Here is a 22,731-nt window from a genome sequence, read left to right on the forward strand (position 1 = left end):
GGGAATGTGTCTGTCGTGAAGAGGAATTCTAACATCATAGCGAGTTACTGGAATAAAAATTTGATAGAAATATTTAAAACCAATTAAAATCTTTTTTTACTAGATTTATTTCTACTTTTGTTCTTTTTGATTTGCTTTTTTGGGTATTTATCTATTCATTTTCATATTTATTTTTATGCTTTATTTGGACATTACAAATAATTATCATATATATTTCCTTTGCTCAATGATATTAACATGGGTCTTAATTCAGGAGTACCATATCTCTCACTCCCGCCTTTTCCTCCCGTTTTTACGGTTCCTTGAAATCTAACAAATAAAATTTTAATAGAAGGGGTGTTTTTACTTTATTAATGAAGCTATGATTTTTATAATCTTTTTTTTTTCATAACGCTTATTTGACAAAATTTAAATGTTATTTTAATATTGGATAGCTTTTTAATTACCTTTACTTCATTTTTACAATTGTTCTATTATAATAATTAATTCATGATAAGATTACGTTAGTTATCTTTGAGATAATTAATGATATATTTAAAAAAATACGTGAAGTAAGAAGTTTTTGACAATAAATTAACATATTTAGGAATATCCAATTTAGATGGTTCCAAATCCCCTTTTGTCTAATCTTTAGTTCCTGGGCAATGGAATAAGTGCTCACATGCTGGTCAAACTATACGAATTCCGTTATTTTATCTACATTTTTGACATCCATATTACCAGAACGGAATCGTTGGAACCACGACTTTGCCGTTGCATTCGATACTGTATTGGATCCATAAATATCACTTTTTTTGGGCACCTTATACGCCTTTTCACCTTTTTCATAATGATACTGAAGAATCTATTGAATTTTATCTTTTTTTTGCTTCCATTTTGGACCAAACATTAAAATATAAATGCACTTTTTTAAGTGTACGCTTCACCTTTAAGCACACTTGAAGCTTTTTTGATACAATTGATTAATCGTGAGATATAACTCACTAAAGACATTTAGCAAAAAACACTTAGAACTTTTTACTTAAAATATAACGATGATACTACGATTTGATCGATTTTAAACGTTGTTAAATTCAGGGGGGGGGGAAATGCTTAACCTCATTTGATAATTAGTTAGTCCTTCCCAACCATGGAATTATTATTCAATAATTTTCGAAAAATGTTCAGAGCTTCACAATAGCTAATTTACATCCAACCAATCAACTTTAAGAATACCGATTAGGAGAAAATAAGTAGACACGTCGGCAGCTGACAACAAAATAAAATGTATAATTGTGTTAAATACAAATACAAACTTTATATTGGGGTAAAAAGGCATTTGCTTTTATAATGAATTCATTCATCAAAATAATTCAACTTTTTTAATACTTTACAAGAGCTTAAAATGATTGAGTCAGTGTACCAATTTAGTGACGATATAAATGATGCTATTGATATTATGCGAATTGCAATTGTCAGATTTATAAGTTATTTACATACTTTTAACCCAAAATTTTATGTTCTATATTTTTATTTTCAATAATACTTTTCTAAATTTAAAATTAAGACACTTTTGAAATTGGCGGGAAAATATATGAAATGATACTATTAATATTACGAAAAATCTAAGGGTCAGATTTTCATGTTTACTACATTCTTTTAACGCAAAGTTTTATATTCTACAACTTTGACTTCATTAGTTTCTTTCTAATATAATGAATTCATTCATCAAAGTAATTCAACTTTTTTAATACTTTACAAGAGCTTAAAATGATTGAGTCAGTATACCAATTTAGTGACGATATATTCAACAAAAGTGGAGTGTTTTTTTTCGTCTCGACGCTGTTTTTTCCTCTTGACGTGGGATTTTTTCAAAAACAGTAAATATGAATGCAAGGTGCATAAGCTATCAGTTGCGCTCATCCGTAAGAACAAGTCCTTGGAATTTAGATAACGTGAATAACCAAACATAATTTCTATTTCCCACATGAGGTGAATATAAAACGAGTGATTGGTTGAAAAAAGCAAAAAAAAAAAAAAATATAAATAAAAAGAGTCAACGTCATCTTTAACTCAATCCTTTCAAGATGAGATATAAAGAAAAACAGCAATTTTGTAGGTATGATTGTTACATGACTCTATAATTCCACGGCTTAGCCCTTACTACGACGCATAATACGTGTAAAAATATTTATTTATTGTTTCTATACTTTTCTTGTGTTATCTATGCACGTAGGCTGCTATATTTTTCTGTCCTAATGATGAAGAGAATATTTATCATCAAAAATGGTTTTATTGTTTTTCAAAATATTCTCCAGCATGATTTATACACTTTTGGATGCGCTCAAAGCAGTTATCCAACCTCTTTTTTCACACCGATTGAGACACCTCCAAAACATGGCTTTGGAACACTTCAAAAGCATCTTCTGGCAACAAAAATCGTAAACCACATATTTTTTTCTTGATGTTCGGAAATAAAAAGAAGTCATAGGGTGCCATGTCAGGGCTATACGGACGATCATCCATCAATTTGACGTTTTGGCCGGCCAGAAAGGCGATGGTTTGAGTCGATGTGTGAGAGATCACATTCTTATGGTGAACAATGATTCGTCTTCTCTTGTTCGTTTTTCGAATTTCTCAGAAGACTTCATGCAAACAAATTGTGATGTACCCCTCAGGATTGACTGTCCAACGATGCTCAAGTGGAACATGTCGTCACATGCCCAGTTGTGCCGAAGAAACAGGCTAACATTTGTTTCGAAGTACTTCCCCCTCGCACAACTATCGTTGGATTTTGCTCGTCTTCAAAGACCCACACGGTCTATTGCCGTTTTGTTTCGGGCTCATACGCATAGCTCTATGATTCGTCACCTGTAACGATCTTTTAAACTTCTTTTGAAGCACCGCGAGAGTATTTTTCAACATTTCTTTGCACCAATCGACTAGAGACTTCTTGTGAGCGATTGTCAAATTGTGCGGGATCCAACGAGAACAAACCTTTTTTACGCCTGGTTTACTGGTACTCTTTTAAATGTACGATTTTTAGGTTATTAATACATGAAAACGGAAATCGGGTTCAAGGATTTGTATCATCTTTTAATTAATTAAATGAACATTATCTAAAAATGTGTTTTATATTGTTGAATGAGGATTCAATCAGATATATGAAAACTTTTACAATATTTTGATACAGAATGTTGTTGAATAAGCTAATAAATTGAATTATTTTAATGAATGATCCAACTGATTTATTTGTTAATAGTACATATTTAACTACTGATTATCTAATATATACATATCAGATCATAAGATTAATTAGTATACTCAATACTTGTCGTACTAACTTTATAAGCTGTTTGAATATCATCAATTTTACGAATGTTAAATCAATGAGGCATTCTAAGTCGAATGAGTATATTGTACTTTATAATTTTCATTAGTATACCTGAATGTTATTCTTTATTGATATTAATTTTCTCCCTGAAATCATATAACGGACAGTTGATATTAACAAGGGTCTTAACACAACAGTACCTTAAGTATCGTCTTCCACTCGTGCTCTCCAAAAATACCATCCTTAGCTATGAGTAACATTGTAGGATTTGTAGAATTGATGGTCAACATCCGAGTATTTTTTTCCAAGGTATTTGTTGACATCCTTTTCTCCTTCCTCTCTTATAACAGCTGATTATGGCAGATCTCCTCCAAAACATCCTAAAAATTGTCAGGGATACCATGTTTTTTTTTTTTTTAACATGCCTATTTTTCATTACTGCAGTTTATCAAGAAAGAAAGTATTAAAACACGCATTTATTTAATAATATTATTCTAAACATATTTCAAATGAAACTCAACACAATCTCTCCATCAGTTTATTTAAAGATAATATAAAAAACTGTCATACTTAATTATCTTGTATTTCCTACTTAGATATATTTTCTCTTTGTATAATTGTGTTATTTTAAGAATGTGTTCGGTATCTGTAAATTTTATCCGTTATAATGTTTCTATTTGCAGAAAAAAAATTCAATCCCTAGAGTTAACAGAGACAGAAAAGCAGCCCCAACTAAAATGAGGAATAAAGAGCTCATTTGCCCTATAGAGAGATACATTAAATCAACTCCTTTATCTCCTATTGAATAGGGTTTAAACCATGTGAGAACCGCCTGATGTCGTATACCATTTTCCATGATCCCAATGTTCATGAGTGAGAACGATGAGGTGAGAGGAGAGTGCAAAGGTAGAATGCAATAGTAGCGAGCCATCTTATTGTCAATGACGGACAAATCTCCAAAGTCCCTCCTGTATTTGTGGGAAGTGGATATTTGATAAAAAATCGTGTTTAAGTCTTTGTGGTACACAACCCTTTCCATCTTTGCCTTCTTGAGTCCGTCCATAATTGATGGAACAGTAAAGGGAGAGGAATCCTTTTCTACTTTGGCCCAATACTCATCAACGCCCTTATTTCCTTTGGGGAGGCGACTCCTCAATGATATACCCTCACCATCTGTAAATATCACACTCCAGTCTGGATTTCTCATCACGTCCGCCACTACAAACAATTAAAAATGTAACATAACGCTAAAACTAATATCAATTAAACATGTCTCACTTGTTTCAAATGGAACTGTCACTTCTGTCGTAAAGAACATGGTCATGGCTCCTCCGTAATATGCATTGAGAAGGACGAAAAAGTAAGCGAGTGACGTCACAAGGGTTCTGAAACAATAGGTTTCCATAGAATCCTCAACTCTAATGGAGAGGCCAATAGCAAAGAGAATGGAAAACCCCACAATAGAGGATATTACTACCCAACAGGAGTTTGAAAAAGGTCGGGAAAAAAACTCATAATCCGCATTCTTGTTTTTCATGAATAAAACTCCTGATAAGTATCCTAATCCTATCTGAAGAAGAACGGAGAAAATTTTTGAGATAGTTCATCATTTCACTTATGTTCCCACACAAACCTCAAAAAAATCAAAGTTTTTATTTCTCTCATAGGTTTGAACCCAAGCACATGTTTGGATATCCGACGTTCCATCAGACAGGGCACCCAGTGTTCCCCCATAGGTTTGATTAGGAAACATGGCTGAACCCCAAAATTTATTTTTCTCTTCTATATAATTAGTTGTAAAGTTCATCTCCCTTTCATAGACTGATATAAGGTCATGAATATAGCCCCGTGCCTCACAGTTCTCCTTACTTCCATTCCTACACTTCATAATAAGATAAGGGGCCCAATTTAGCGTCACAGAACGGATTTGGATGCCACCTAGATCCAAAGGCTTCTCCAAAAATCTTCCATCTGATCCTATTAAAAGGGGATTCACGATGATAAAGTTTCGGGCTCTTAGTTTTGCTATTTTGTGACCATTTCCAGATGGTGAATATGTGTAAAAGAGGGAAGTGGCTGTAATATTATCATATGATGCTGGAAGGACCCCATGAAGAGAATATACCAGTACTTTATCAATAGGAAAAATGCTCAGGAGATCATTCAGATTGGCATAATCACTTTTATGTATATAGAGAACTTTTTGTAGAGGATAGACTCCTTGGATGGAGTCCTTGCTCGTAAGGATACGTACTCGAACATTACTTTTATTCAATGATTTGCCTAGAACAATGAGGAGATAATATTTGGGACTGGGTAAAATCAATTTATTGGAGCTTCATTTATTATAAAATTCAGAATAATGATACATTGTAATTGATCAAAACCTTCTTTAAATTAAGTTTGAAAGCTATTATAATTTAAAAACTAATATATTATATATAAAAGGGGGGGTTGAAAGAAAAATAAATAAATAAAAAAAATTCTAGAATCCATTGTTAATGACAAAAAAATAATTTTTTTTTGGAAAAAAATTAATTTAAAATATTAAATTTTGTTAAAAAAAATTCAAAAAATACATAGCTATTTACAAAATATTGTAAAATTAGTTTTGTAGAAAAAAATTTCATAAGAAAAATTAAGTGTTTATTTTTTTTAATGAAATTTAAAATGTTGAATTTATGGCAAAAAGTTTCAAAAATCTACAGCTATTGAAAAAAATTTCAAAAATCAAACTTTATAGTGTAAATAAAAAAAAAAAATTAGTAAAAGAAATATTCCTTAATTTGGAGGGGGACTACAGTCCCTCCAGCCCATCCCCTGGGGACACCACCCACTGATGATGCCCCACTCCTCTTGTCTCTTACCGATACGTCTAATATCCGAATTTCCCACTTTTTCTTCGATATAGAGAAGTACAGAACTAAAACCATTTTTTGAACAGAAATCTCCAAGTAAATCCAATCTACTTGAATAATTTCCGTGTGTCTCTTGAATCCCACATAATAAGGAGTATAACGCAAGGATCAGAGTCCAAAAAGTTCTTTTCATTTCCACACCAAAAAGTAAACTGAAAGGGTTGTTTTATTCACCTTAATTTTGTGTGTGTTTTGCAACTTTATTTAATGTGTCATAAATACAAGATATGTTGATCTCAATGGAAATTAAAATACAAAACCTGGTTTCAACAACAACAAAAAAAAAAACACAACCTTATTTAAATAATGGAATAATAAATGACTTGTTGTAATTATTTCAAGCAGGACACAATTCAAGTACTTATTCATAAAACATGCCTTTCTTGTTTTTAATTAAACCTTGTATTTCAGGGGCGTCCGAAAGGGGCTGGCTAGAGGGACTGTAGCCCCGCTCCCTAAATTGAGAAATGTTTGCTTTTTTCGAATAAACTTTAATATTCATGAAATTCAATTTAATTTTGAAATTTTTTTTTCAAATACAAAAAAAAACAAGGTAGATTTGTATTCCTCTTGATAATGGTAATAACTGATTGTTTTTTGTTTTATGCAAAGTTATTGAAAAATAGTTTTGTGCAATTTGCTTCGTGAATTTCGATTTTGCAATTTTTTGACAAAATACAAATATTCATTCAGAGCAAGTTTTTCATGTAAATACATTGATGTGTTAGTTGTGTGGCCTCTCTGACACTTTGAAATATATTTTTGGGAAGATCAGCTGCAAGCATCTATGGAATGAAGAAAAGAAATACAATCCCCACTCCCTATTTAGCAATGATATAGGCTGGAATTATTCCGATGTAGATCCTCAATTCTACTCTGAGTCCAATACGGAGTTACACTAAGAACTCTTCAGCCTTACTCTCCATCATTAATGAACAAAAGTATTCGTGGTTACACTTGTACCAACCACTAAAAGCCAGGCCCTCTTCAATATTAATAGTATCTTCTTCCATGTTTGTGATAATACAAATAAATCCGGTGTTCCTTTGCTAGTCCGTTACTTTCTAATTGGCAGTATACAGAATGAATTTTCTACTCCTTATCAGCTGTCATTAGTATTTAATTCCTGAGAAGTGAACATCCTTTCCTAAATAGATTCAATTATATTCAAAACCTGATTGAATGTTCGTATAAGCTCACTAAAGATAGAGCGTAATCCTGAGGATTTGTTACGGAGTATCAATTGTAAGTCCTTGTTGGACTCAGAGTAAAATTGGGGATCCAGATCGTTGTTATTCTATACCTTGAGCTTGTTTATATCCTTTTTTTCGTTCTTCTCTTGTCACAGCTGATTGTTGTAATTTCTTGTTGAAAATTCACAAACCTGCCAGACCCGCGTAAAGTGAAGGTTTCACGGGTTTAATGTCCACCCACCCATAGGTAATATGTATATTATTTAAATATGTGTATATATTTATAAAATTTTGATGATTAGAAGGGACCCCTCGTACTTTTGCAAATTCATATTTATAATTTATGGGAATAAACCCATCATTATTTCAATAGAAAATAACTGTTTAATGCATTTTATAGTAACAAATATTGCATATTTTGATTAAAAAATTCAATAGTAACATCAATTTGTACGAAAAGTTACAATGGAAACTTATAAATATTAATTTCTAAAATATTAAGGCGAGATATCTTCGAGCTAAAATGCTGGTATGGTGAAGTGCCCCAGGGCAAAATGTCATTAGGTAAAATAGTTTATGGCAAAGTACTATAAAAAAATTATAAATAAAACAAGTCAAAAAGTATCCCAAAAATTTGGCAAAATATTTGGTCAAAAAATTTTAAATAAACAACAAAAAGTAATTCAAAATATTATTTTTTTTTGAGAAAATAATTTCGAACCTTTAATATATATTAAGAAAAATATGTTTGACGATGAAAGTGCTACAGATACTTAATTACTACGGAATGAAAAAGCTGACTTTTGTTAAAATTGTGTGTTGAATTACATAGCCAATCCTGGCCGCGGGTGGATTCACTATGTACATACATACCATATCAAAATCATTTATAAGTATGGAATAAATGTCAAGATCAACACAACTGAAGCTTTTAAAATATTTGGAGCACATGAGGGCTTAAAAAGTCATTGCGCACGGGTATAATAGACAGTTAGTGGTGGACGCAGAAATTAATCGGCAAAATGCAAGAGTCATACCCTGTGATCCGACTGAAGTTCCATCATTTCTTAAGTACAAGAACCCGGCCGGAGTGAAGGATTTGGGATCTGCGATCAGCGATTGTTTTCATCATACTATCATATTTCATCGAGGTTGATCTTAAGATCAACGTAGCTGAGCACATTAAGATCCAGAAGGACGTCTTGCTACCCTCAATATACGAGAGGTTTGGCCTGAACATGCCTCCAAGGCAATTCCGTAATTCTTATCTGAGAAGGTCCCGGTTTTTGTGACGACTAAAATTTAAACTAGCATAAATCCAGATTTGTACATTCTCAATATCAATTGTGGTCATCTCCAAGAGTAAAAGAACTGAAAAATGATTCAAATTGTTCTTTTAATACAGACTGTAGTACGATTCTGGACGAAAATCACACAGGGTATTGAAGCAGGAGTAAGTCACATTGCTGGGGCGTTTGCAGGGGTTTGGCCGGAGAGGCTGTAGTTGCCCCAAAAGTAAGGATTTTTTTCACTTTCATATTTGGAATATAGTTTCATTGTTCAAAAAAATTCCAAGATGTTTAAGTTTTTCTCCGAAAATTTGAAAAAAAAATTAAAATTTAAAAAAAATAATTAATATTTGGAATTTGTTTCCAAAAAACTTTAATTTTTTTTACAGCTACTGATTTAAAAAAATTTCAAAAAACTTAATTGAATGTGAACAGCGGTGATTTTTTGAATTTTTTTTTCAAAAGTTTTAGTTTTTGGAGGAAATCTATGAATGTCTGACATTTTATTGCAAATATTTAATATTTAAAATTGAATTTTAAATATTTTTTTGCAACAAATTTAATTTAAATTTAACTGCTTATAGCTAATGATTTAAATCCGGTGTGTTTTTTAGATAGCCTCTTAATTTGTAATTGGTAATATAAAAGGAGAATTTTCTTTTCCTTAGCAGTTGTCAATGTTATTTAATTCCTGACTAATGAACATCCTTTCCTCAATAGATTCAATTATATTCAAAACCTGATTGAGCATTCGTGTGTGCCCATAAAAAACGGGAGCGTAGCCCTGACAACTTGTTGTGGAATTATAATTGTAAGTCCTCGTTGGAATTGGGGATTGAAATCCGAGTTATTCCATCCGATGTCCTTATTTTTATACTTTTTCCCTTCCTCTCTTTTTACAGCGGATTGTAGCTGATCTAATTCTTTCTCTCCTCCAAAACATTCTTCTAATTGTCAGGGTGACCATGTTCTTTTGGGTTTCTTTTTGTAACATGCCCATTCTAGACTGGATTTTCATCATTGCTTATGGCTATTAACTTTGGTACATTTTACGAATTGTATTTTGCCTAACAGCCAAAAATTTAACAAAGTTATTTTATTTTCTCCGGATTTTAACATTTATATAATAATAGAACACACAACTGTTCTATTCAACTTCTTAATATCAGAATATTTATTATTTGTTTTCCTGACTAAGTCAAGGAGCTGAGAAAAATCTTTGTAACCTCTATATTTTTATTTTTCTATGGTTATAGGTCATATTGTTTTACAAATCTACTCTACTTATTTTGCGGTATATTTAAATTTAAAGACTTGGTTTAAAAACCCTTTTTTTTCGGTCTGATCTTAAATGATTTTTTTAGACCTATATTTTGGTCCAGACTGCAATTGTAGGGCGTAGACCGATGTTTCAACGTTTTCAAATCATGGACCCATTTTTTAAGCCTCGATCTATGGACAGATTTTCTCCCTTATCCTAATTAAGGAGTTGTATAAAAAAAAATTATGCAACACATTTAATTTCATATGACCGACTGTTCATTGTTCTCATATTCACTATTTTGAAAAACATCTGACGTAATCAACAATTTATCTACAGTGTGGGGACCCAAAACTTGCTATAGCATTTCATTAGAATTTTATCACTGTTCTTTATATGCAAGGTTTCATTATGCTACTTAAGACAGACGAAACAAAGATAAACAAGTATAAAAATCTCGTAGTAACAACACAAAGGCGTCACAGAGACCTTAGGTATCTCCATACGGACTGCCTACAACATTAATTAATCCTTTAAGGATGGGAATGCCGTTGAAATTTGTATTCTGAATCTAATTATCCTACATATGTGTAAGCAAAAATAAAATTGACTTCTGGCACTCCCACAGTGCTGATCTCAACCCACTGGAATTTGAAAATTGGCGGGTCTTGTAGAAAAATGTCAGCCTCACCACTCATTCAAATTCAGATTCTCTCCGAGCTGCCATCATGACAGCTTGGTAAGCCAGAAAAAAGGCCTACATCGTCAAGAGCAGTTAATCTATTCGCCGTCATGTCGAGGCTGTTATTGTTTGCGAATGAGGGCATATTGAACACAAAATATAGTTAATAAAGTATTTAAACATAAGCATAATTGTTTTGAGTTGCCTTCTCTTGACTCCACAATAATCAGATTTTTAGTAATTTAGTGAAGGGCCTGCAATTTTGGGCTCCCCCCTCTGTATAACAGGTGTATACACCGAATTTTAAATGAGACCGGTCTATGCTGAACTTCTTTATATGATCAAATTAGTTTGCTCTACTAAAAGTTATAACGGTCTAAGACTGGTTTAGGATTTTCAAAACAAACCAGAACACACGTAAACATAGAAAAGATAAATGTAAAAAATGTTAGGGCTGGAACAGTACGTTAAACCCACGGTCCGGTACGAACCACAGTTCACCCTTCACAGTACGCGGTTCGGTACCGTATAGTAATAATAAAAAATATAATTAATGAAGTTTCTCAAGTTTTTTCGAAATTTTATATTTTGATAACTTCTTTTCTGTATCCATGATTTATTCCTAAATATACTAAACCTCTCTAAAAAATAACGGTTGATATAAAAAATACAGTTAATACCATTATTCATGAATTTATAAATTATTTAGCAAATAAATGAGTTTGTCTACATTTTCCAATAATAAACTAGACTGATAAGCAGTCACAATATCGACAGCTGTCGAAAAAAACCAGATGTTCCTGTAGTAGTAAAGTATTGTGAAGCTAACTTGGAAACATTGGTGAATTTAGTTAAATCATCCCTTCACCATACCATTTAGTTTTCGTCAAATGAGATGCATTTTATCATTCTGAGACTCAATATTTCTTTTTTTGTATGAACAAATACATAAATTATTTGTAATTTATAAAGATCCTTATGGATTAAACTATCTAGATCTATTAATTAAAAAAAGAACCAAAATTATACAATATCAAAATATTTAATTGGTGATTATATTTATACGTACCGCACCTAGCATAAAAACGTAGCTAACTGTAAGTATAGCACCGAATCGAACCGCAGTACAGCCCCGTACTCTACCCGCCCTAATAAATATGTATTGACTATTCTTAAGAAGTGCAATTTTTTCATCTAATAAAGACACAAAGCATTTTGTTGATAATGTATGTGGATATAAAAATCTATTCATGAATTTGTTAAAAGCAAGCCTGGATTTTAATCAAAACAACTTTAGCAAGAACAAGGCATTACTCTCACAATAACAAATATATTTTATTTTGCTGTCAGATATCATAAATATACATTGTATTCACAAACAACATAGTTGCTTAAAAGCAAATTTGCATAAGCTGTCAGTGTAAATACGTACATTATTCATTTGGAAAAAAAAGTGTCGTACATGAAAAAAAAAAAATCATCTATCCATTTTCTTTAAATAAAAAAAAACATGTATGCTGTGAGTGTTGAGATTTTTCATTTTCTGGGAAATTGAAGTATTTTTTTTGTAATTTAAGAGGAAAAGATACAAGGTATAAGGTTTAATTCATAGAAACTGGTCAGAAAATTGAAGTGTCTTAACTAACTTATCTCCCTGGCCTAAAAAGGCTCTAAGGAAGGAGACGCCATGTTGTTATTTTGCTAGTGGCGTGCATCCATCGGAGAAAGAGCCCATGATATTAATGAAGGTGGACAAATAGTTTTGGATTCCCAGTGGAATTATTCTGTTTGTGTGCGGAGAGAATCTCCTCAACCTATGTTTTTATTTTTGCCACTCCTATTGTATAGAAGACGTCACGACAAGCCAATCCAGCTAGATGAGTCCAACTTGGAAGTGATCCCATACTATGCCATCCACCCCTTTCAAGAGTGGTTCTTCATTTATTAGTAGCAAGGGAGGATGTTACTAACCTATACTTAAGCCAATACTAGCGAGAATCAGTACAGAGATTTTCCAAAACTACTGATGGGTTAACGCTTTTTCATGTCTGTTTCTAGATCAGGTATCTTCATTCTTATCGGAACTAGAGTGGATGGGTGTTGTACTGGGTCTGGCGAAAAAATATTTAGACTTTGTTTTTGCTATCTAAATCAAGGTTTTTGTGAATGAAGTAAAAAATTTCCGGTCAATTACTAAAATAATACAAAAACACTAGATCTTCCCAAGTGTCTTAGAAGCCGAGAAAATGCAATCAGAACGTGGCCAACGAATTTTGATCCGTTCACTTTTGGATGCTGACAAAAAAAAAACCAACGGAGATTGCAAGGGGGTTGAAGATCTTCAGGCTAACCGTCTATGCCGTTATGAAGTCGGAGAGGTAAACAGGAAGCTTGGGTCGGGTAGGAAAATGAAATTTGAATAGGAAAGAAGTCAAGAAGGTTGGCCAGGCTAACGCTTTTGAAGTCGACGCAGGAGCATACCAAGGATTTTGGCGTTTTGGACCGAATGGTCTGCAGGACCATCAAAAAAGGCAGGGTGCAAAGCTTTGTTAGAAGGGAAAAGTCCCTCCATAATACCAGCCATGACAGAGACCCATCTCCAACGTTGCAAAGCTCGGTCGAATGACCTCAAGAAGGCCAATGCCAGTCGGGTCGTGATTTTCAATAATAAGAAGACATGGACAGTGAACCCCGTGCAAAACCGCCAAAATCAAAGGTACTTATTCTTTGGGGAGGTTGATGAGTCTTTTTGGGCTCTCACCACCACAAAGCAACCTGCATCGGCCATGTCCCTGGAATTTGTGGTCTCAAATGGCAAAGCAATTCCCCTTATTTGGTTCTCAGTTGGGTAGAGGCTCACAGGAACCGACTACGTGCAGGCCTTGGATGAGAAGTTGTACCATGGGTAGAGGACAACTACTAGGACATGAACTTGTTGTTCCAAAAGGATGGTGAGCCTGCACACACGTCCTAAACGGCTAAGAAGTGGTTGGATCCTTTTTGGCCCAAGAAAATGTGGCACAAGCTCTGGGATGCCATGTCTGAAAGTACATCTGCAATGGGTGCAAGACCTTCCGTGGCCTCATGGAAGCCATCATTTCTGCCAATGGGGCTACCTTGATGATTGCGCTAGCCAAGACATCATATCAGTTATTTTTATTTTTTGAGATATCTTATTACAACTTGTTGCTGAAATACATCTTGATATAGTAGTTCTGGATTGAAATTGTTAAGATTTTTCGCTGCATATTATAGTATATATGTATCTTCCACATATAATTTTTACTTCAACTTGAAGTCCTTTGTAATTAGTTATGAAATTATTGCATTTGATTAATTAATATGAAATAATTGTTGTTTCTTATTATAATGAATTCGAAACATCTGATATTTTTTATTTTAAAATATATTAAAATATAATTAAAAACACTCATTTGACAATAATGAATGCAAAAATGCTTCACATATGGCTCAAATTTAGGGGGTAGACTAATTTTAAATCTTAAATTATATGTGGAAGATATATTTATGCTATAATATAAATTAACTTCCCCGGGCATAACATCCTAGAACCATAATTAATTATGTAAATCTGGTGTGTTTTTAGCTGGCCTGTTAATTTGTAATTGGTAATATAAAGAAGGAATTTTCTTTTTCCTTAGCAGTATTCATTATTATTTAATAATTGAATAATGAACATCCTTATTTAATAGATTTAATCATATTCAAAACATGATTGAACATTCGTGTGTACTCATAAACAACGGAGAGTAACCCTTAGGGTTTGTTGCGGAGTTGTGAATTGTGAGTCCTTGTTGGACTCAGAGTAGAATTGGGGATCAACATCGGAGTAACTGTAGAAAATGTCCATGTTTATATTCTTTTCGCCTTCCTCTCTTATCACAGATGATTGTAGCTGATCTAATGCAACGTCATGAACATTATTCTGTCTCTCCTCCAAAACATTCTTTAAATTTTCTGGGTTACCAGGTTGATCTTCGGTTTCCTTTTTTTTTTTTAACATGCCATTCTACATTGGATTTTCAGTATTATATATATAACACAAAAAAAAAGAAGAAAGAGATTACTCAACAAACGTTTATTCTTTTCTAACCGCTAAACTACTTTTTTTCTTTACAAAGATCCCTTCTTTATGAATAGGTTACATACAACAAGTCCTATTGGTATGTCAATATAAAAAAAACAAAAGAAAACAACGTAGTAATCCTGACAATTTGAAGAATCTTTGAGATAGGTATGGCTTAGGTGCCATAATATTTTATTAGATCAGCTGTAAGCAGGAAGAAGGAATTAAACACAGATCCAATTATGTATGTTTATAGAAGGACATAAAGGCTGACATTACTCCAATATCAATCCTTAATTTTATTCCGAGTCCAATAAGGAGTTATGCTTATAACTTCTGAGCAAACCCCCATAGTTAATTTCCGTCTATCATGAGCACACGCAATAGTGACTACTTTATGCTTAGATGTTCCCTTCTCAAAAATTAAAGAATAAGGATAACGGTTTTAGGAAATAAAGAAGCCTGTTCAGATTGCCTACTAAAAAAAGCCAACCAGCTTTCCAGGGGATTTTTTATGCACCTCTATGCATAAATATACATTGTGGTAGTTTAATAGAAGGCTCTATTAAAATATGTTACGTCACAGAAATAATTTCATTAAGAAGTTACATGTTAATTTGTGAGTTCAAAGGTTTATGGGCAATTTCGTAAATATATTATACATTTATCATAATAATATTGAAGTAAAGTGTGGAGCAAGAAAAAATTTAATAACATGTGTTTTTGTCGAATTTTCTATTATTGTAAATAAAATGTTACGGGAGATCAGGTCGGGGAGGTTTGCAGAATTCATTTATGTGGAGCTCGTATGCTCTAAAAAAAGCTAACCAAGTATCACTAATACATGAATATAATAACAAACATTTTAGACTTTGTACAATTATAGTTTTGAGGAAATTTTTTACTCAAGTTAATGAACAATTCCTTAGTTTACAAACTTATCAATATAATATTAAAACACACTATTCCAATATAAAAACTTCTTTGATAAAAAATGAAGGCTTAATTTTGCAAACTACATTTATATTCCTCATCACATGTACATTATTATTTAATTACGAAATGTGTTATTTGTGCTTCAAATACTTACTTTGATATTGTATATTGAATTACGTCTCATTCTTGAAATCAATAATATATATATATAAAAATGCCTTTAATTAATTAATTAAATTGCAACCCCAGCTTGTTTTTGGACCAATGCTCTTTTTGGAATGAAAATAATAAAATGATTACGACTAGATAAGATTAACCCTGTAAATTTGCAAAAATTTCTCCTATGTCGATCCTCAATTCATTGACCGAAGGACTCAATCAATGAATTTTCATAACGGGGAACTTTCCACCTCATTAATATATTATAGTATAAATATATCTTTGCGTTTATTTTTTCGGGCTTAAAATGGATCTTTTTTCACTTGGAGTCCTTTGTATTTCATTTTAAAAAAAATATAATAACTTGAAATGAGGGCTAAATATCATTATTTAAATGTGATACTAAGTAATATAAATCATCTGTATTTTTTTAGCAGGCTCATTTTTTTAAAATTGGTAATCTGAAAAATGACCTTTTTCATTGATTAAGCCGCTGTACTCCTGTGTAATGAACTGCCTTTCTACTTCATTCAATTATATTCAAAACGCGAATGAACATTCCTTTGTGCTCATAAAAGACATAGAGTAACATTATAGCATTTTTAATGGCAAAGTTGAGCCCGCAGAAGGTCACCCAGGCTTGCCAAAGCTTCTGGCGCTATGTTGCCGAAGTTATCAATAGGGGCGGATTTCAGTATAAATGATTGAATTTCATTAAATGTAGCTTTCAAATAATAGACAAATTATGGTTCTAGCCCCATCTTGTTCGTTCGTTATAAGTCTTTAAAGATTTCCCCAATTTATCTGGACCACCCTCTGGTCCAAGTTCATTAAGGACAAACACTTATAACTAAAAAATATACAATCATTTTTACTCTCCTACTAGCGATGACTGTATACTTAGATAAACACTCTTCAATATTTAAAAATAGTGATCTCAGCTCTGAAAAATAAAAAGGCTGTTCAAATGGCCATCTAGAAAAAGATGCCCCACTTTTTAGGACTTATTTTATACAAGTTATATCTGTCTAGCATGACAAAATATGTATCTATCTTAGTGACCACACAAAAATGAAGGTTTTGTTTTACCGTGTGTAGAAAAAGTACTGAGACCCTCCTCCAAGTAGTCATTAAAATACACATAATTGATCAGGATGATGTTATACACAGAAATTTTTATTTTACAATATTTTTTATTAATTATGAATTTGGCCACCATCAGCCTCAATGAAAGCCTCCAACCGCTTCTGGAACACCTTGCGCACATTGACAACGTAGTCCTTCTTCATGATCATCCTCTGCTATTTAACAGAGGTCTTTAGGGCATCAATACTCGATTGACAGACTTTTCAGGGCTTCTTTTCAATTTGCTGGAGTAATCCAGTGGATTTAAATCTTAGCTCTGAGGGAGTCAAAGGTTCTTGGACCAGAAGTTCATCTTGCTACCCATCCACTCTTCAACAATATTAGTAGTATGGGGCTAAGTCCCGTCTTACTGAAATACGTTCGTGGACTTATTGGACTTCTTTATGGTCTTGGTGACCTATGGGACCACATTTTCCTTCAACACCATCAAGTAGTCGGCTGCTGGTAACCGGTCTCCAACAGGAAATAAACTTGAAGGCATTTTTTCTCAAGCTGATACCACAATCCCCAACACCATCATAGAGGCCAGATGTTTGGTCTCGGTGACTGTCCTGATACTGTTGTCATCTTTGCCAAAGCATAACACCCAATCATTTTGCTTGTTGGGAACGGGGTCAACAGAAAAGGTCTTTTCATCGGGGAAAAAGCTACACAGTTACTGTTGTTCTTCAGATCATTCAAGAGTTGTTGACATCGCAGAAGATGGACTTCTTTTTGATGTTGGGACAGGAGTAGTCTTTCAATTCTTCTAAGCGACCATCCTCGAGTAATTAAGATAGTCCCGCCCACAGTAGACCGACGAACCTTCTTCTTCTTGGCGTACTCTTTCAACTTCATCGTTGGGTTGACCTAAAAGACCTCCAAGAAGTCTTCCCTTTGACGAATCTTTCATTCTTTGGTTTGTCCTAAAGGTTTTCCCCACCAGCCAAACGGTTTCGGAACCAACAAACTGTGGCCTTGCCCACTTTTTTACTGTATTTTTAAAAAGTATCGTCTTTCTTTCTACACCCTATATGTGTTAAAAACTCTTATGACTTAAATCATCCCTGCGTCATATTAGGAACAGTATATTTGGTCAAGAGATAATATAGGGCTTTCTAATGCTTTTAAAAAAAGTAATGAAACTTGCTAGTTAGTTTGAAGAGATACTTACTTATATGGTTATATAGTGTGCTATTTTCTCCACGCAAGATGTTGTTTTTTATAATACGGCAAAAGACATAACTATTTAATTTTCTTATACCACATGTAATTTTTTTATCTTTCATCTAAAAAAAGTGTCAATACAAATACTACCTTGTACAAATATTAATCACGTGGTTTTCATTGCGCTACTTTTTTTTACGTCTTTCATTATGCCTCAAACTTTTGTTGTATAAGTTTTTCACTATTTTCTCGCCTAAATAAACATATATGATTAAATTTATGGCGTAGTATGTATTTAATAACCCCACAATAGATTTTTCTCCAATCGCAATCTCAACTTTCAGAAAGAAAAATAAAAGTTTGGCATTAACTTATGTTAGCTTTTTGAGATTTGTGCATCCTAATTGTACTTTCAATGCTAGCCAAAATATATAAATAAAAGCGTTGTGCAGGTACTTTTATGGACTGAGGACCATGATACAGTGGGAAAAATAAGGATTTGATCCCTTTCCCAAAACATACCGCTTTGATAAAATAAAACTGGTCAAGTTGAAGCATATTTTGGTCGTAGTCTCCGTACCTATCCCATGGAAAAAATTTATCGTTGGGCAAACTAACAAAATATGTAGTGCATATACATAATGCAGGGTTAATCTTATCTTATCCTTATATAATCTTGTTTAATATAATCTTATCATATTTTATTATTTTCAATTTTTCAAGAGTAAAATTTAAATGATAGGTTTTGCGACAAACTTAACGAAATAAAATCATCTAAAAATAGTATCCGGCATAAGTTTTATTGACTATGCAACCCCTCAGCTCCAATAATTACCCCAACGCGGGGCCTAAATCCCTTGCAGATCTTGATTATGTAGTCAGACTCGACCTTAATCCACTCTTTCTTGATGGAAGCTTTTAGAGAATGCAAACTCATGCCCTCTCCCTCTCCTCCAGACGTGTAGATTGAGTAGTGTAAGGGGTTCGCGTTTGGGGGGAGGTTAGCTACATGGGGAGGTACCAAAAGTACGTAAGCTTGTCTCTCAGAAAGGTCTGGAGCTTATTGGTGCAATGACCCGGAACTTTTCTCTGGTAGAAGTGAGCACTTTCTTATCCAGAATTTGAATATAATAATCTGAATTTAGCCGTTCCTTCCTCTCCACATAATAAGAAGGCAGACTTTCCATTTGCTGGCCATTGTATTTTTTGTTCTGAAGAAATGTCTCGCAGAAGCTGAGACATTGTTTGGACGTTCAGTTATGATAAAGCGGCTGTTCTACTTATTCATAATGGCATCAACGGTGAAGAAATTTTCATCGGAAAAGGGTAAAACTTTGAGAAAATTTAGAATATAATTTGCTCTATAAACCGTCTTAACTTGCTCCGTCCCGAGGTATAATGTCTTGTAGGCCTCCTCCGTGATATTGCAGCCGGCAATATTTTTTCCTGGGCCCACGAAAACAGGTTGGTATAATAATGATTAGTATGATAAATTAATTATATATGTGTATGGTACGTCTATAATCAGAATAAGGGATTAAAATCTGAGTAATTCTAGTAAATGCCCTTTTATAAATCCTTTTTCTTTTTCCCTTGTCACAGCTGATTGTAGCTGATCTAATGAAACGTCAGGAGCATTATTCTTTCTCTCCTCCAAAACATTCTGCAAATTGTTATAGTTACCATGTTAATTTTCGGTTTCTTTTCTTTTTTAAACATGCTCATAGCACACTGAATTTCCACCTTTGAAAAGAAAACATACGTAGGCTGTTGTATATATTTCTGCCCTAATAATGAAAATGCGAATATGTATCATCAAAAATGGTTTTATTGTTTTTCAAAGTATTCTCCAGTATGATTTATACACTGTTGCTCGCGCTCAAAGAAATTGTCGAAGCTCTTTTTCCACTCCGATTGAGACACCTCCAAAACATGGTTTTTAAATACTTCAATAGCATCGTATGTCGAAGAAAATCGTTCACTACGCATTTTTTTCTTGATGTGCGGGAATAAAAAGAAGTCATGGGTGGCAAGTCAGGGCTTTACGGCGAATGCCCCATCAATTCGACGTTTTGGCCGGCAAAAAGGCGCTGGTTTGAGCCGATGTGTGAGAGCTCGCATTCTTATGGTGAACAATGATTCGTCGTCTTCTCTTGTTCGTTTTTCGAATTTACTAGAAGACTTCAGGCAAACAAATTGTGATGTACCACTCAGAATTGACCGTCCTACGATGTTCAAGTAGAACAATCCCCACATTACCAGTTTCGCTGAATAAACAGGCGACCATTTGCTTCGAAGTGCTTCTTCCACGAACTTCTTTTGATGGATTTGACTTGTCTTCGAAGACCAACACGGTCAATTGTTGCTTTGTTTTAGGCTCATACGAATACATCCGTGATTCGTCACCTTTGACGATCTTATAAACGTCTTTTGAAGTACCATGAGTGTATTTTGTCAACATTTCTTTGCACCAATCGACACGATCCTTCTCTTGAGTGATTGTCAAATTGTGCGGGATCCAACGAGAACAAACCTTTTTTACAGCCAGGTATACATGCAATATTTAATGTATTCTGGTATAAGAAATGACCAAGGAGGCTTCTATCTCACGGTATGTCACATGACTATCTTACATTATCACTTCACCACCAGTTTTTCACAGTGCTATATGATGGTGCTTCATCACCATACAAAGATGTAAGTTCATTAATGCCCTCTTGTCGTGATTACTGGAGAATCTTGCATTATACTCCACACGAAATCAGTATCTGTGTAAAGTGTGCATAGATGTTACTACGAAGTTTGAGTTGTCTCTCGGTTGGGAGTTGCCCATAGGAGGACGCTTTAATTTCCCGGAAGTGCGAACAGTTTCCGCCGATATTGCTGCAGACGTTCGATTATCTACCTGTCTAATGATTAAAAGAGCTGAACAGTCCTGTAGATCAAAATTATGTCATTTTAAGGACGTCGAAAGGCTTCTGGTGCCCTTCAGGATGAAAACCTCGATAGTTTTCTACGTCAGAGATCAGAAAATGTTTCAAAAAATCAACTATGCCTCCTTTTTGTGACTATTTGGAAAGGTGAACTATCAACAAACGATCATATTACAGCATCAAATTAATAAAAAGTAAATATTTGACATCTTCTGAGAAATGGTTCAAATATCGATTACTCTTAGGACCGTAGGAGCTTGGGCAAAATTCTTTAATGAACAGAGGAGTGTTTTCCCGTTTTGGAATGATGTAAGAGAGACTACTGACTACCTCATCTGGAGCTGTTGGCTTTTAAGTATAACATGGGCGGATCTCATATGGACTGCAAGATGATTTTAGAGCAACAACTGGTAGAGATGCATTTTTAGAACCCTGTTGTGGTAAAGAAGAAGGCAAGGTTAATGCCATGATTACAAAAACACAACAATTAATATAAAAAGAACCAAGAAGGACATAAACCATATAGACATCATCCCCATTATTAATTTACATATATCAAAGTCATTTCTGTTAATTTTGTTATCTTAGCGATGTGCTAAGCCTTTAGTTTATTTTGATTCTGAATTAAGTAACATCATGTGGCCAAAAGGAAAAAAAAATCTACTTACAGGCCCTCCTGCCTGCCCCCTCTGGAAGCCCCGGCGATCTATATATTTATAATCTATATGTAAAAGCATTGATTGATATAATGAAAACATCAATGATAGTTGATCAAGAAAAACTTAAGGTGAGTGAGGCCTAAAAAAATTCGGTCCATAAAGTGATACCAAAAAATTTCAGCTTCAAAGTGAAACTGAAAATATCGGTGAGCGGTCTGAACCAAAAAATCAATCTGGAAAGAATCCCTTAAGACCGAACCGAATAAAAAAATTCGGTACTGAACAAAGTTTCAACATTAGTCGATACATTAGGATCGAAAAAATTGTTGCTCGATTTAATAACAATTAAATTTTGGATAATTGTAGAAGTTCGTAGTATGAACCAAAATATCGATCCAAATCCGTCTAGAAAAAATCATTGAAGAGCACCCCCCAAAAAAAAAAAAAAAGAAAATGTCTTAAACCAATACGCATTTCAGGCAAATGAAGGTGTAATGCAAGGAATATTTATTAATTTTCTCCCTTTTCAAACTCAATTACATCATATTCTTTATTATCTAGGTTATACTTCAAATTTTAAAAGTATATATTTTTTAATATATGTAAGGGTATAATACTATTATTTTTTCGTCAGAGGGTCGTGTACTCGTTTAATCTTATGCAAACATAATACATACTCATTATTTATTAAAAATTAATTAAATAGGTAATGTAGGACATACATATATTTGATAAAAAAAGAATGTATATGTGGGACCTGTCAATACAAAAGTAAGCTAGAATGATTTTTCTCTTAATTGAGTGTAAAATACATTTGTATTCTTCGACAAATAATTATCGACAGTTTTGATGATATAGTTTATCAATTAACAATAGAATTGTTAGAAAAACTACCGACCCCTGAGGATATAATCCTCTGTCATGGCGTACAAGTGCTTGCTGACATTGGCATGGAAAAAATCGGTGTTTGGATGAAGGACACTGCAGGCCATCCCCATAACATTCACCC

General features: G+C 33.5%; 1 protein-coding gene across 1 annotated transcript; it reads right to left on the bottom strand.

Moving 5' to 3' along the window:
• Nucleotides 1-3,837: 3,837 nt before the first annotated feature.
• On the bottom strand, nt 3,838-4,882 carry LOC121126335 (uncharacterized). The gene is made up of 2 exons (XM_040721664.2): nt 4,592-4,882; nt 3,838-4,531 (listed from the first exon to the last, which is right to left on the bottom strand). Exons 1-2 carry the CDS (start codon nt 4,848-4,850, stop codon nt 3,987-3,989), a joined length of 804 nt encoding a protein of 267 aa, XP_040577598.2. The 5' UTR covers nt 4,851-4,882; the 3' UTR covers nt 3,838-3,986.
• Nucleotides 4,883-22,731: the final 17,849 nt, after the last annotated feature.

This window comes from Lepeophtheirus salmonis, chromosome 11 (assembly GCF_016086655.4).
Source record: "Lepeophtheirus salmonis chromosome 11, UVic_Lsal_1.4, whole genome shotgun sequence".
Lineage (NCBI taxonomy): Eukaryota > Metazoa > Arthropoda > Copepoda > Siphonostomatoida > Caligidae > Lepeophtheirus > Lepeophtheirus salmonis.

Excerpts from the sequence above, each read along its gene's own strand:
- LOC121126335 (XM_040721664.2), bottom strand. The coding sequence starts at position 4,850 with ATGAAAAACAAGAATGCGGATTATGAGTTTTTTTCCCGACCTTTTTCA. Across the intron at positions 4,532-4,591 it reads GACAGTTCCATTTGAAACAA|TGGCGGACGTGATGAGAAAT; the intron begins GTGAGACATGTT and ends AATTGTTTGTAG.